The sequence below is a fragment of the Prunus mume genome, linkage group LG2 (assembly GCF_029339155.1).
Source record: "Prunus mume cultivar Tortuosa linkage group LG2, ASM2933915v1, whole genome shotgun sequence".
NCBI lineage: Eukaryota > Viridiplantae > Streptophyta > Magnoliopsida > Rosales > Rosaceae > Prunus > Prunus mume.
In genome coordinates, this window is record NC_142699.1 from 36,106,233 (window position 1) to 36,119,087 (window position 12,855).

At 37.3% G+C, this 12,855-nt stretch overlaps 2 protein-coding genes across 2 annotated transcripts; both read right to left on the reverse strand.

Annotated features, from left to right (window-relative positions):
* Positions 1-218: 218 nt before the first annotated feature.
* LOC103322998 (protein SRC2 homolog) lies at positions 219-1,202 on the reverse strand. The gene has a single exon (XM_008224954.2). It carries the CDS (start codon positions 1,166-1,168, stop codon positions 497-499), a length of 672 nt encoding a protein of 223 aa, XP_008223176.2. The 5' UTR covers positions 1,169-1,202; the 3' UTR covers positions 219-496.
* An 8,319-nt stretch (positions 1,203-9,521) lies between these two features.
* LOC103322999 (protein SRC2-like) lies at positions 9,522-11,447 on the reverse strand. Its single transcript, XM_089047594.1, has 2 exons — positions 10,412-11,447; positions 9,522-9,711 (listed from the first exon to the last, which is right to left on the reverse strand). The coding sequence occupies exon 1, from the start codon at positions 11,297-11,299 to the stop codon at positions 10,424-10,426; it is 876 nt and encodes a 291-aa protein (XP_088903720.1). The 5' UTR covers positions 11,300-11,447; the 3' UTR covers positions 9,522-9,711; positions 10,412-10,423.
* Positions 11,448-12,855: the final 1,408 nt, after the last annotated feature.

Genomic DNA, 12,855 nt, shown 5'->3' on the forward strand with positions numbered 1-12,855 from the left:
AATATGAAAAGTAGCCCCTAAAAAACGAGGCTACTAATGAAATTTTGATATTTTGAACATCTCAAAAAAATTCGATAATGATCCGATTCGATGAATCTAGTGCGTAACGGATATGGATTGATAAGTGCAATCCGAAACCGATAGTACGATCCGAATATAATAATCCAATTATAAATTAATTCAAATTTAGATTGAAGTATATCTGATTCGAATCCAACCCGTTTACAAGTCTAATTGGAACACACCTTACGTAATTGGAGATGCTTACTAAAAAATGACATTCAAATTAAGAACTACAACTATGCCACCATAACCACCGCCACCACAACCACCACTGCAACAACAACCAATACTAGCAACACAGCCGCCACGAGTAAATAGTTTCATATTTCTGAAGTACCAATATAAACCATTTTGTGAGCACCATATCAATACAAGCTCCTTCTGTGCATATCAATACCCAATTCTCATTGATCTTTTTAGTAATTCCATTAATCTATCGGGCTCGAGATTGGGTATCCCTATTCCGGTGGTGCCGAAGGGTGTAATCATATCCATGTGGCGGCGGAGCAATCGGAGGCAGAGGAGGATCATATGGTGGTGGAGCATATGGCGGCTGAGCATATGTCCGCTGCACATACGGCGACTGAGCATACATCAGCAGAGGATGCGGCGGTGGTGCATAAAGCAGTGGAGCGTACGGGGGCGCAGCCGGTGAAACGGTGACTTTATCGCTGAACTTGTAAGAGAAGTGGAGTTCACCTTTGGGCTTTCCTGATGGTTTTCTGACAACTTGGTAAGCCGCAAACGTCATGGTGCACTTACTGGGGTCAGCCATGGCGTCGAAAAGCTCCTTAATGGGAGCAACGACTTGGCCTATGTCCTTGTCGCCGAGGAGGCGGCGCTTGCAGACGAGCCTGAAGAGGAGGGCGAGGCGGTTCTGCTGGGCCAGGTACTCGTCGATGGTGAAGTTCATGGGAAAGTTGTTCCACTTGGGATGAGTGCCGCAGTTTCTGACCGCCAAGGTTTTGGTTTTCTGCTGGCTGCGGTGGTCGCAGCCGAGGACTGAAACGACGGCGTATACGGACATCTTGGTAAAGAAATTGACATCATCTTTGAGGTCTTTGGCTGAGATGAGTTCCAGTTGTACCGTCCTCTGCTCCATCATTTTCACATAGAGAGAGAGAGAGAGAGAGAGATTAATTCAAGTATATACGTACTCAAAGCGGCTAAAATAATAATTCGAGTATTTTGGTTAAAGTTAAACATGATTCTTTCAGTAATGGCTTTTTGTGTGGCTGATTTGTTTAAAAACGGATTCATTATTAGAATCGTAATAAGAATGTAATTAGTATTCTCTTAGTAGTAATTTATTATCATACACGAGTCTATGTTGTTACAAAAATCTATAAAAAAAAAATTTGGTTGACTAGTCTTTGTTTTGAGCATAAGGAGGGTAATACAACAACAAAAAAGAAAAAAAAAAAGAAGAAGAAGAAAAGGATCATGTGCATCCAAATTATCCTTTTTATTTTTATTTTTGCTTTTGTTTTTGTTTTTATATATTGAGAAATGGCCAATCGAACACACAACTTTGGATACATGGATACATATGCTCTTAATCACTTGAGCTACAAGTTATTTTCAACCTTTTCTTGTTAGTTACTTATAATATTTATCTTTCTAAAGAATAATACAGTAATAGTAATTTCAGTATAAATTTGATTCAACTAATAAGTTAAAGAAACATGAGATTTCAATGCCGATTGTTGAGAATGAAAGTCACAAAATACTCTTGATCCATTTTTTCAATCATAGATAGAGGGGTTCAAATTTACATATAGAATTTTATGATTAACTTGTAGATATATCAAGAGATTTGTAGCTCAAGCAGTTAAGAGCATCCAATAAGAAACGTTGGATCGTAAAGTACATTTAATATGAATCGTTGTTTTCTCATCACGTTTTTGCACACAATTCAAAATCCGACATAATAGGATGTGATATCATCTTAAACCGTTGAATCATATTCTTGTATCTTCATCTCAACTCCATTATCGATATCTCAGATATCATCGATTTTTCTATAAATATCAAAGACATGTTTACCATTACACTAAAAACATTCATCTCATATGAATATCTCTCTCCTCCTCCACAATACAATGAGCCAACAAAACTTGTTTGACACCGATTCTGAAGAGGAAACGATGGAGGAGAGATGATTGTCAAATGACAGATATCACATAAAAAGAAGAATATTCGGTGAAGGCAACACACGCTGGTTAAATTTAGTGAGCTAATAAGCCCTTAAAGCCGCATTATCATCATCATCAAGACGAATAGTTTGGAAGCAGTACCACTGTTCCTTCATCAGGGTCAAGACATATGTATCAGAATTAGGACAACATATGGGCCGCAGGATTGCATTGCCGCCTTTGCATCAGCCTCTAAGAACTAAGATAGACACACATGCAGTCAAGCGAAGCTCAGCACCAAGTCTGTATATTCCTTCAAGCACAAGCATGCAGCATATGCAGCCTCTAAGTTCATGCCAATTGGAATAACTTAATTACGATAAATTCTCCTATGCGCTCAACATATTGCACTGAATGCTACCCAATATGGGGGGATAAATGAAAGTTACGAAACAAAATCGATGACTAGGAAATTTTCGATACACTAACTTGGACCTTTTTTTTGGGAGCAAACCCTTCTAGCTCTCCAAATCACATAACATTCGAAATTTGACTTCACTGGATTGGAGCACACTTCATAGGTTAAGTATAGAGAATAATTTACTAGAGAGGAACATACAATCTAAAAATTAACAACGGCCGCCGCAACCACCACAAACACCAATACTAAATACGAACAGAGTTATCCTCAGCAGCAGACCAAGACGCCGGTGGGCTCGGAGTTGCCCGCGTTGCCCCACGGCCAGGGAAGGGTATTCTGTCGCACTGTACCGGGTACTTGTAAATGTATCCCCGCGGCAGTGCAACGGTCACTTTTTCCCTGATTATAAGCTCCCCACAAATGCTAATGGAGTACAGGACCCTAGAAGTGGAACTCAACTCAGCCATTAGCCATAGAGCTGAAAGACATGAAATTCTTTACCAAGATGTCCGTATATACAGTGTCGTTTCCATCTGGGGCGGCGACTCCACGGGGAGCAGAGACTCACAAACTCCGTGGTCCGAAACTGCGGCACTCATCCCATCGTGGATTAACATGCCCATGCAGTTCACCATGGACGAATGTCTGGTCCAGGGGAGTTACCTCGTCTGCCTGCGTGATGTCGAAAAGTTTCAGGGGAGCAACCGCTTGGCCTATGTACTACGGGGCTAAATTTGTGGCTAATTTCTTTCAAACGCAAGCTATTAAAATCATGTACGAAGTAAAAATGCAAATGACTGAATGTTGTTAAAAGATTACAAATTTTAACAAAAAAGAAAAAAAAAGTTCAGGTTAACTTGTCTTTTCTGAGCATAGAGGAAGGTTGAACGCTTGATAGTATGATACACATGGCATAATTCATTGGGTTAATCGTTTTATTAGTCCTTGGTATTTGAGTACCTCAATTTCTAAAATGGTTTCCGTGGTCCTTTAACTTTAGTTTCGTTTGGACAAATAGTCTTGCCTCAATTTTGTTAACTTTTTCTGTTAAATGCATGGGCAAATGGGTATTTTTATATTAAAACAAAAAAATTGAATAAAAAATCATATCTTTAAAATAACAATAAAATCAAATCAAATAAAAAACCAACAAAAAAGGAAAAAAGAAAAATCAAGTTTTTGGGGAGTAGAAATCGGGATAGAGGGGGAGAGAGAGTTTAATTTTAATTTTTTATTCATATTTTAATCAATTTTGATACAAAAATACTATTTTGCCCCTATATTTAACAGAAAATTTATTAAAATTGATGGCAGTACCATTTGTCCTAACGAAACTGAAATTAAAGGACCACTGGAACCATTTTGGAAATTGAGGAATTCAAATGCAAATTGAATCTAAATTCAGGGACTAATAAAACGATTAACCATAATTCATTTACAGTGTTATAAATGGATGAACAGTAGGGTTTATATTTCCTACTTTTTAGAGTAAATTAACATATCCGTGAACAAGTTATGTAATTAAACTCTAGAACTATCCATACTAGCATTGAAATTATAAAATATAATTCATCGTCACCGACTCACCGTCAAGGCAACTCATGAGTCAAAATCCAAGTCAAATTGATAGATTTTGTTACTTAATTAATTGTAATTTTTACCCTTGGAAAAGAATATTGATGAAGTTAGACTTTCAAAAGGTCTCTTTGGTTGGCCCTTACATATGAGGAGAATGACTCCTTCCATATAAATCGTATTTGATATGCAAAAATAACTCGCTGAGATTGCCTTACAGAGAATGAATTCTTCGCTTTAGATTACAGTTTTTGAAAACTGAAAACAACTTTCGTCCTCTTCAAAAACTATAATGTCATTTTTCTTTTAGAAAAATAAAAAATAAAAAGGTACTTTGCCTTTGGTTTGATGTAGAAGCTATGTACTAAATAATGCCATAATCTCAAGTTAACCTTGTCTTCCATTCACTTCACCCTCAGATAAGCAACAAATCAGCCAATTAGATGTCGATCGATATTCTAATAATACTATTCTTGAGCTGATGATCGATATTCCAATTAGCATTCTCAATTATATATATATAATATTAATCACTAAGAATGTTTATTTACAAGGAATATAGGAAGTCATGAATTAGGGAGTTATGTCTACTTCAATTAGATCAACTACTTTCCCTAGTTGATCTAATTCCTAGTTTTTAGGATATTTGATTACGAATTTTACCATGAAACTCCCATAATGTTTTACTCCGTATGTGTAAGTAAACGCAGAAGGAAGTAATTGGCTCCACGCTTGACATAATGTTTGGATTGAAACTGATTTGTTGTTAGTTACTCAATTCTTTCGCTCTCCTCATTTGGTTCCTTGGTGCCTACAGGTTGATTGACAAAATTGCTTGCATTGTCTCCAGCACATGTCATTTAAGATTTCTCATATCTTTCGTGAGGGTAATCATGCAATTGTTGCTTTGGAAAATCACGATGCTTTTGGGCTCTGGTTTCACATGGTGGGACACTGCACCTTCTTTTATTTTGTCTTTTATTCATCGAGATTGGTTGGGAGTGCCCAATTACTGTTTTATTTAGTCTCTCTTTTTGTTTACTCTTTCAGAGTTTTGGTCTCTTAGGTTAGTATGTTGTTGTGCCTTTCTGTCATTGTCTTTCTTTTATGCTGGGTTTTGGTTGGTTCCCCCCTGATGTTCTTGTATTTATTTATGTTTCTTATCAACCTGCGTGGCGTCGAAAAGATCTTTCAAGGGAACAACTACTTGGCCTATGCGTTTGTCGTCTAGGCTGCGCCGGCAGACGAGGTCAAAGACAAGGTGGAGGTAGCTCTTTTGGACCAGACACTCATCCATGGTGAACTGCGCATGTATGGGCTTGCTATTCCACGTGGGATGAGTGTCGTAGTTTCGGACTACGGAGGTTTTGGTTCTTTGCTCGCTGTGGGAATCGCCACCCAGGACAGAAATGACGGTGTATACGGACATCCTAACAAAGAAGTTCACATCTTTCAGGCATTTGGCTTAGTTGAGTTCCACTTCTACTATCTTGTAGCTGTACTCCTTTTTTTTTTTTTTCACACGATAAGGGAGAGCCATAAAATAGGATTTAAGTTCACTTAGTTGAACATTATTTTTCAATAATGGCTATTTTTTTCGATGTGGTTAAATTTGGGCTAATTTATTTATAAACTCGCATGTTATTATTATTATTATTTTTAATACAACTCGTCTGTTATTAAAATCATCTGAAGTAATAACAACATAATTTTATTTTTAATACAAGTGAGACAATATTTGATGTTGGGGTATAGGAGAATCGAACCTAGTTAATAATAGAAAAATTGACCAATTGCCACAACATTTTTTTTAGTACAAGTGATAGTCTAAACTACACGGGGGATGAAGATTTCACACACACACACACACAACAATGATGCCGTGGGAATTTGAATATGAGACCTCTAGTTTGCAAGTCAAAGTCCTTTTCTACTAATGTAGACCCCATTGGCATTAGGGGTGGCATTTTAGACCGAAAAACCTAAAAATCGCAAAAATCAACCGACAATTTACCGGCAATGGAACCGCATTGCGGGAAACCGAACCGTAAAGGTATGAAGAACCGAACAGCATTTGCGGTTGCGGTATTTGATTTTCAAAACTTGCAGTTACCGCAAATCGCGACTATATTAAATTTTTTATATATTTTTTACATTTTGTAGATAGCATTGGTGCTCAAACAACACAATGGGTCCTTCAAATCCACTCACCACCACCAATACTTGAGTTTGTAATATTGGTGCATTGCATTTTCCTTTTAGTTTATAACTTTAATTAACTTTGAATTGGATTTTTCCTTTGGGTTGTAACTTTAATTCATTTTGCATTGCATTTTCCTTTTGGTTTGTAACTTTAAAGGATTTGGAATTGAATGCTTGAGAAGTTAAGGTTGTGAATGCTTGAGAAGTTTAACTTTAATTGGAATACTTGGAATTGTAACTTTAATTTTCTTTAGGCTGTGAATGCTTGAGAAGTTGAGGAGATTGTGAATTTATATATGATTGAGAAGTTGAGGTTGTGAATTTATATTTTTGGGTTAAAGTATGCTTGAACTCAAAATGCTTCAAAAGAAGAATCAAAATTAGGTCTAAAATGTGAAAGATTGAATTTTTATGACACAAAAATAACTTGCGGTTTTAAACCGCTAATTCACAGTAACTGACAGCTTTTTGCGGTTTCAAAAATCATCATACCGCAAATAGTCGGTCGGTTTACAGTTTGGGCAAAAATTCACGGTTACCAAACCGTAACCACCCCTAGTTGGCACAACTATAATCCTAGTTCCAAAACTTCTGTGCAATTGGATTCTTGTTATTTACTTATAATATTCACCTTCCAAAAAAACATTATTAAAGTAAGACTTTAAATATCCTTTTGTTTGCATAACCTGTTTTTGATACTCGTTTATATGAGAGTGAAAGATTCATATTAATGACATTAATGATATGTTTGCTTACCTAGAAAGGGAGTATTAGGCCAATGGGGTCTAGCTTGATGAAAAAGGACCATGATATTGCATACTAGTGATCTCAAGTTCGAACTCTCATGGCACCGTGGTAGTGTGTGAGAAAACCCCCTCCTTTTGTAGTTTAGACTATAACTTTTACTCAAAAAAAGAAAAGGAATATTAGAATTTGTATAATTGGGTTTTTAACTGTAGACGTCCCTGAACTTTGCCCCCATTTGCAATTTAGTCCGTGAATTATTATTATTATTATTATTTTTTATAAAGGCAATTACATCCTTTAACTTGATAGTATTTCCTGCCATGTGTTTGAGTTTGACGACACGTGCTCTTGTTGTGAGGGGTATATTGGAATTTTCACGATAGCCAGACTTTGTGTGGGGGCTGGAGGGCGGAGGACTTGGAGATTTCGTCGAGAACCCTGGCGCTTCTTGTTGAGGTTGATGATGAGATTGATAAAGAAGTCGAAGACCAACGACTCGCCGAAGAATGAAGACCGACGGCTAGCCGAAGAACTTCTCAAACTTCTCTCTCTCGCTCTTGCTCTCTGTAAGCCTCGATGCTATTAACTCCGTTTGGTGGCCGAGAAACCCAAGGAAAAGAAAAGAAAATGAAGAATTAGGGCTCGATTTTCTTTTTCTTTTCTTGTCTTTCTCTCGGACTCCAATTGGAGCTCTAGATTCACTGTCTTTCTCTCCGAATCTAATGGTAGACGTTACTGAGATATTCAATATGCTTCACAAAGAAAAGAAGATCTGGCTTTTCAAACTCTTCTATCTTGTTTTCCTCTTGTTTCTCTCGATATTTTGGTATGTGGCTCAGAAAGTTGCACTTCTTCTTTCAACTGTTCTTTTTCTGTATGTTCAATACTGCTTAGTTGCATTATCTTATTCGCAACTTGTTATTGTTAATACTAATTAATTCTTTAAAACTGGAATATTACTTTTGGTATAGTAATATTGAAGGTGCCAGTTGAGATCTTTTTTTAAATGTAAATTGGTGTGACCTCTAATTTGTGCAACTCTGAATGTGGAGGAGAAGAGGAGAAGGTGGAGGTTCACACGTGGGATTATCCAGCGAAGGAGGCTCTTGGAACTTGAAAGGACTCTTTTACCCCTCATTTTGACAGATAAATTGACAAAGTTGGATAGCATGACCAAATTGGAACTACTTGTCAAGTTAAAGGATGTAATTGCCTAAAAAAAAAGTTTACATACCCAATTGCAACTGGGGGCAAAGTACAAGGGAGCAAAATGTTATGAAATGATTAGCATTATTTTATGTTTGGAAGCAAAACTTGGGGAGTATTTTCCCCTAATGTTTGGAAAATGCTATGAAATGATTAGCATGATTTTATGTTATTTGTTGTGAAAAGATGAAACAAAACTAAGGGAAAATATTAGAAACATTACCTGAACTGATACACCATTTTAATTTTGTCACATTAACAAACAATTTAAGAGAGAGACGTCATCTCCACTTTTGAAAATCCATGATTTGGCACGTAGCACTAACTCCATGATTTGAATGATTTTATGTGTTTATGGTTTTACTTATTTATTTTAAAATTAGTATTAAATTACTGAAATACCCTCGGATGTAGAGAAAATGTGCATGGCACATGACAAATTTTAACAGAATTTCGGATGAAATTAGGCCCACATAACAAGTCATGAATTATAAAAAATAAAATGACATCTCACTTAAATTATTGGTAGTATTATTAAGAATAAAGGGTGTTTACTGTACAAAAATTCAAAATCTAATTGGAATTATTATGACTTTTTAATTCCTGATGAGTTGAGCGGGAGCTTATAGCTTTTCTATCTAGGAATCAATCCTCATCATTAGAAGCTCTATATATTAGAATGGGCTAGAGCCAAAAATTTGGCGGGTGTCAACTTGCATCCAAGCGTCTACAACGGGGCAATGACTTATGGCGGTGTCGTGTCAGAAATGGCATCCAAGAGTCGTCATTTTTCCTTCTAGAAAAAACACATTTTGCTTTTGGTTTGGTATACAAGCTATGTGCTTCTTCGACCGGAAAGAAAAAAGCTATGTGCTAAAATAATGCCAAAATTCCAAGTTGACGTTGTCTTCCATACACTTCACCCTCAGATGAAAGCAACAAAACAATCAGCCAATTAGAGGTTGATATTCTAATAATACCATTCTTGATTACTTGCTCCAATCACCATTTATAACTCTTTATTTCCGGCACAAGATATTCTTGACCATATATAGATACTTTGTGTGTGGATATTATCGTGCGAATGTCATTGTAATTCGAGAGGAAAGCAGGGAGAGGTAATAAGAAATACATTGACGTCCACATAATAATAACATCCAAACATCCGCACAAGAAAAATTATGTATATATATAATATAATAATATGGATGAGGACAAAGTCCTACTAATTTTAGAATAATAGGCCAAGATATTTGATTAATGGCTTGACCTTGAGTTGGTTCCAAAAGGAAAAGGAAAAAAATATACTTGACCTGAAAAATGCTTGTCCTTGAGTGTGCAACCATACATAATATATGTAAACTGAAAAAAAAAAACAACACACATAATATGTCATGTACATTATTTTAAAAGTCTTCATTTTCATAGTTACCAATAAGATGGGTACAAAATAATTGCTACTTGAGTGCAATTATAATGGGGCTTTCCCCAAATTAAGCATTTAAAATGGGAATTGGAATTTTAAATTGAGAGGCTAGCCGTTGTATTTGTAATTTTTTATTCAGGATGCCTTGTTGATCGGGGTCAGGTTCTTTTCCTCCCAGTTTACAGTACTACTTAAGCTTTCAATAAATTACCTTCTAAGTTTTGGGAATTATTTTTGTTTATCATTTTAACTCAAAGTATATGCTTATATTCCTTCTTAATTCTTTAAATGTATCCATAAATACATAAACATGATTAATTTTTACTTTAGTTATATAACCATAGTTATACTTATGAACACGTATTAAGTGTTGAGAATAATAGTGAGTATACGCTTTAAATTAAAGTAGTGAACAAATATGTTCATGAAGTTTCGAGGTTTATTTAAAAAAACAAAACTACAAATATATAGCATTGATGATGTCATGTCACATTATTTATTTATTTATTTCTTAAAGATAAAAGTTATTATTACATTCCCATTGACAAAAAGTCAAAATCCAATTTTACCATCAAATACAAACAAAACAATCCAAAAACAAAACTTAAACTCTAAACAAAAAGTTAAAAAACATACCACACCCGAAAATTAAAAACCGCCACCGCAGCCACCGCCACCGCAGCCACCGCCACCACATCCACCACCGCCATCAGATACTATATCTCCGATCAACATCCCACCAAGCATCCCTCCTAACAATCCAGCCCCCAGCCCCATCCCAAACTTATTCTTCTTCTTCTCTTGGACCGGGGGTTGCTGCACCGGAGGGTATCCATACCCCGGCGGCGGAGGCGGGTACCCGTACCCGGGTGGAGGCGGGTAGCCGTATCCTGGAGGCGGTGGTGGGTACCCGTATTCAGGTGCTGGCGGCGGTCCCGTTGAGCTGCCAGCTGGAGGCGGGTAAGCGCTGTATCCCGTCACTGTCGGCGCCGATGGCCCGACCATCGGATACGCCGTCACGGGCTCATAACCCTTCGGCGGCGCTGCTGTTACGGACTCATAACCCTTCAGGGGCGCCGCCATCACTGGGGCGGCGACTTTGTCGCCAAATCTGTAGGAGAAATGAAGTTCGCCTTTTGGTTTTCCGGATGGTTTTCTGACCTGGTAAGCAACGAACTTCATGGAGTTGGGGTCAGCTGCTGCCGCCGCCACGGAGTCGAAGAGCTCTTTAACGGGGACGACGACTTGGCCTATGTCTTTGTCGCCGAGGCTGCGATCGCAGACGAGCTTGAACTCGAGGCTAAGGCGGTTGAGAAGAAGCTCGTCGAGGGTGAATTTCATGGGGAAGTTCCAGGTGGGGTGGGTCCCGCAGTCTTTCGCCACCTTGGTTTTGGTTTTCTGCTTGCCGTGCGAGTCGTCTCCCTGGAGTGAAACGACGGCGTATACGTCCATCTTGGAGACGAAGTTGACGTCTTTGAGGTCCTTGGCTGAGATGAGTTCGAGTTCTAGGGTTCTCTGCTCCATCTTTGAGAGAGCGAGTTGGGCTTGGAATTTGGAGGTGAGGTTGGGATTTGGGAGAGAGAGAAGCTGGTAGAATAGAAATGTTTATATTGTGAAAGTCTGAAAGATTAGGTCAACTCTTCGGAATGGTGATTTAGGTTCGTTGGCTTAGGTCAAGGCTTCCTTTTGTATAAAGAAAGAAAAGTAGAGGCATGGCTCATTGCTGGGAACATGGGATGAGAGATACCGTAATTAACAATATGCTTAATAATAATAATAATATATGTACATGATTAATCACTATAATACTAGAAGTATTAGGGATAGAGACAGGGAAAGTGAGGTATATTTGATGAGAGGGAATAGGTTTAGTGATGCGGTTGAATCCCAAAAAAGAAAAAGAACAAAGAAGTTCAAAATATGGCAAAAAAAAGTTTGATGTTAGCTAGTAGTACTTATTAGTAGATAAAGTGGGGTTTGAGTTTGTTAAAAAGGGATTCAACTATATATTATCACAAGTTCTTTTTTAACACAACCAATTGCATATAATTATGTGTCAATTCACGTGACGAGACAGATAAATATATTGTTAGATACAACTCATATTGTTAGTAAGAAAAATGCATATGTGAATCCGCGTTGTGAAAAGTAGTGAACTACACATGAAAAATGCTTCAGGTTTGGTTGACTAGTCTTTGTTTTGAGCACCATACACACGATGCCATAAGAAGGGAGAAGGATACAGCAGGGCAGAGCACAGTAGAGACAAGAAGGGGTAGTTGCATCCAAAGTTGAACATACTTTGGGCATCGCTATCAACTACGGAGAAGTCAAAGTCCATCTCAAATTGATTCCTTCTTCTTAGTTGCTTGCTTGTAATACTTTACCTTCGGAGAGAATAGTTAGTATTAAAGTAATAAGACTTTGAAATGTAAATGCTCGGAAAAATAAAAGTTAATAGACGGATATTGCTTGTCTCTTTCTAGGTAAGGAGATACTCATCCTTTATGTGATTCACAGTTTGACACATATGCAAAAACAAATCATCAAAAACACAAAAAGATAAAATTCTGCACACATGTCACACTGCTATTGACAGGAATGTAAGCTTCTACTTATATGGAAAATATGAAAATATTTTCCATAAAGAGGGTCTTTGGAAAGCGAACGAATATCAGAGGGAGGCTAACAAGGCCCCGGGAACTTGCGGGCCCATCTTCCCGCCAATACCCAGTGGGGTTAAGGCTTCTCATGGGCTCTTTCTTATATTGGGCTTCTCTGGTCTTTATGAAATCTGGGTTTGTTGGGCCTGCTTCTGTATTGTTTTGCCTCCACTGTCTTCCATGAAACTCCTATCCTAAGCTCTAGTTTTATTTTTGTCCATATATGATTATACTCAACATGACACAAAGGCAAATTTGAAGTGGTATATGAAGGGAAACTCTTGTTTTGTCAATTATAATGTATAAAATGTTAATTATATATACGACTCATCGAACTCGTACCTAATATTGTTATTGTGACTTTTATATTCTTGATAAGTTAACTTATGAAATAACCTAATTGTGAATTTCTACTAC

Bases quoted from the DNA above. Each gene is read 5' to 3' on its own strand.
- LOC103322998 (XM_008224954.2), bottom strand. From the start codon at position 1,168: ATGATGGAGCAGAGGACGGTACAACTGGAACTCATCTCAGCCAAAGAC.
- LOC103322999 (XM_089047594.1), bottom strand. From the start codon at position 11,299: ATGGAGCAGAGAACCCTAGAACTCGAACTCATCTCAGCCAAGGACCTC.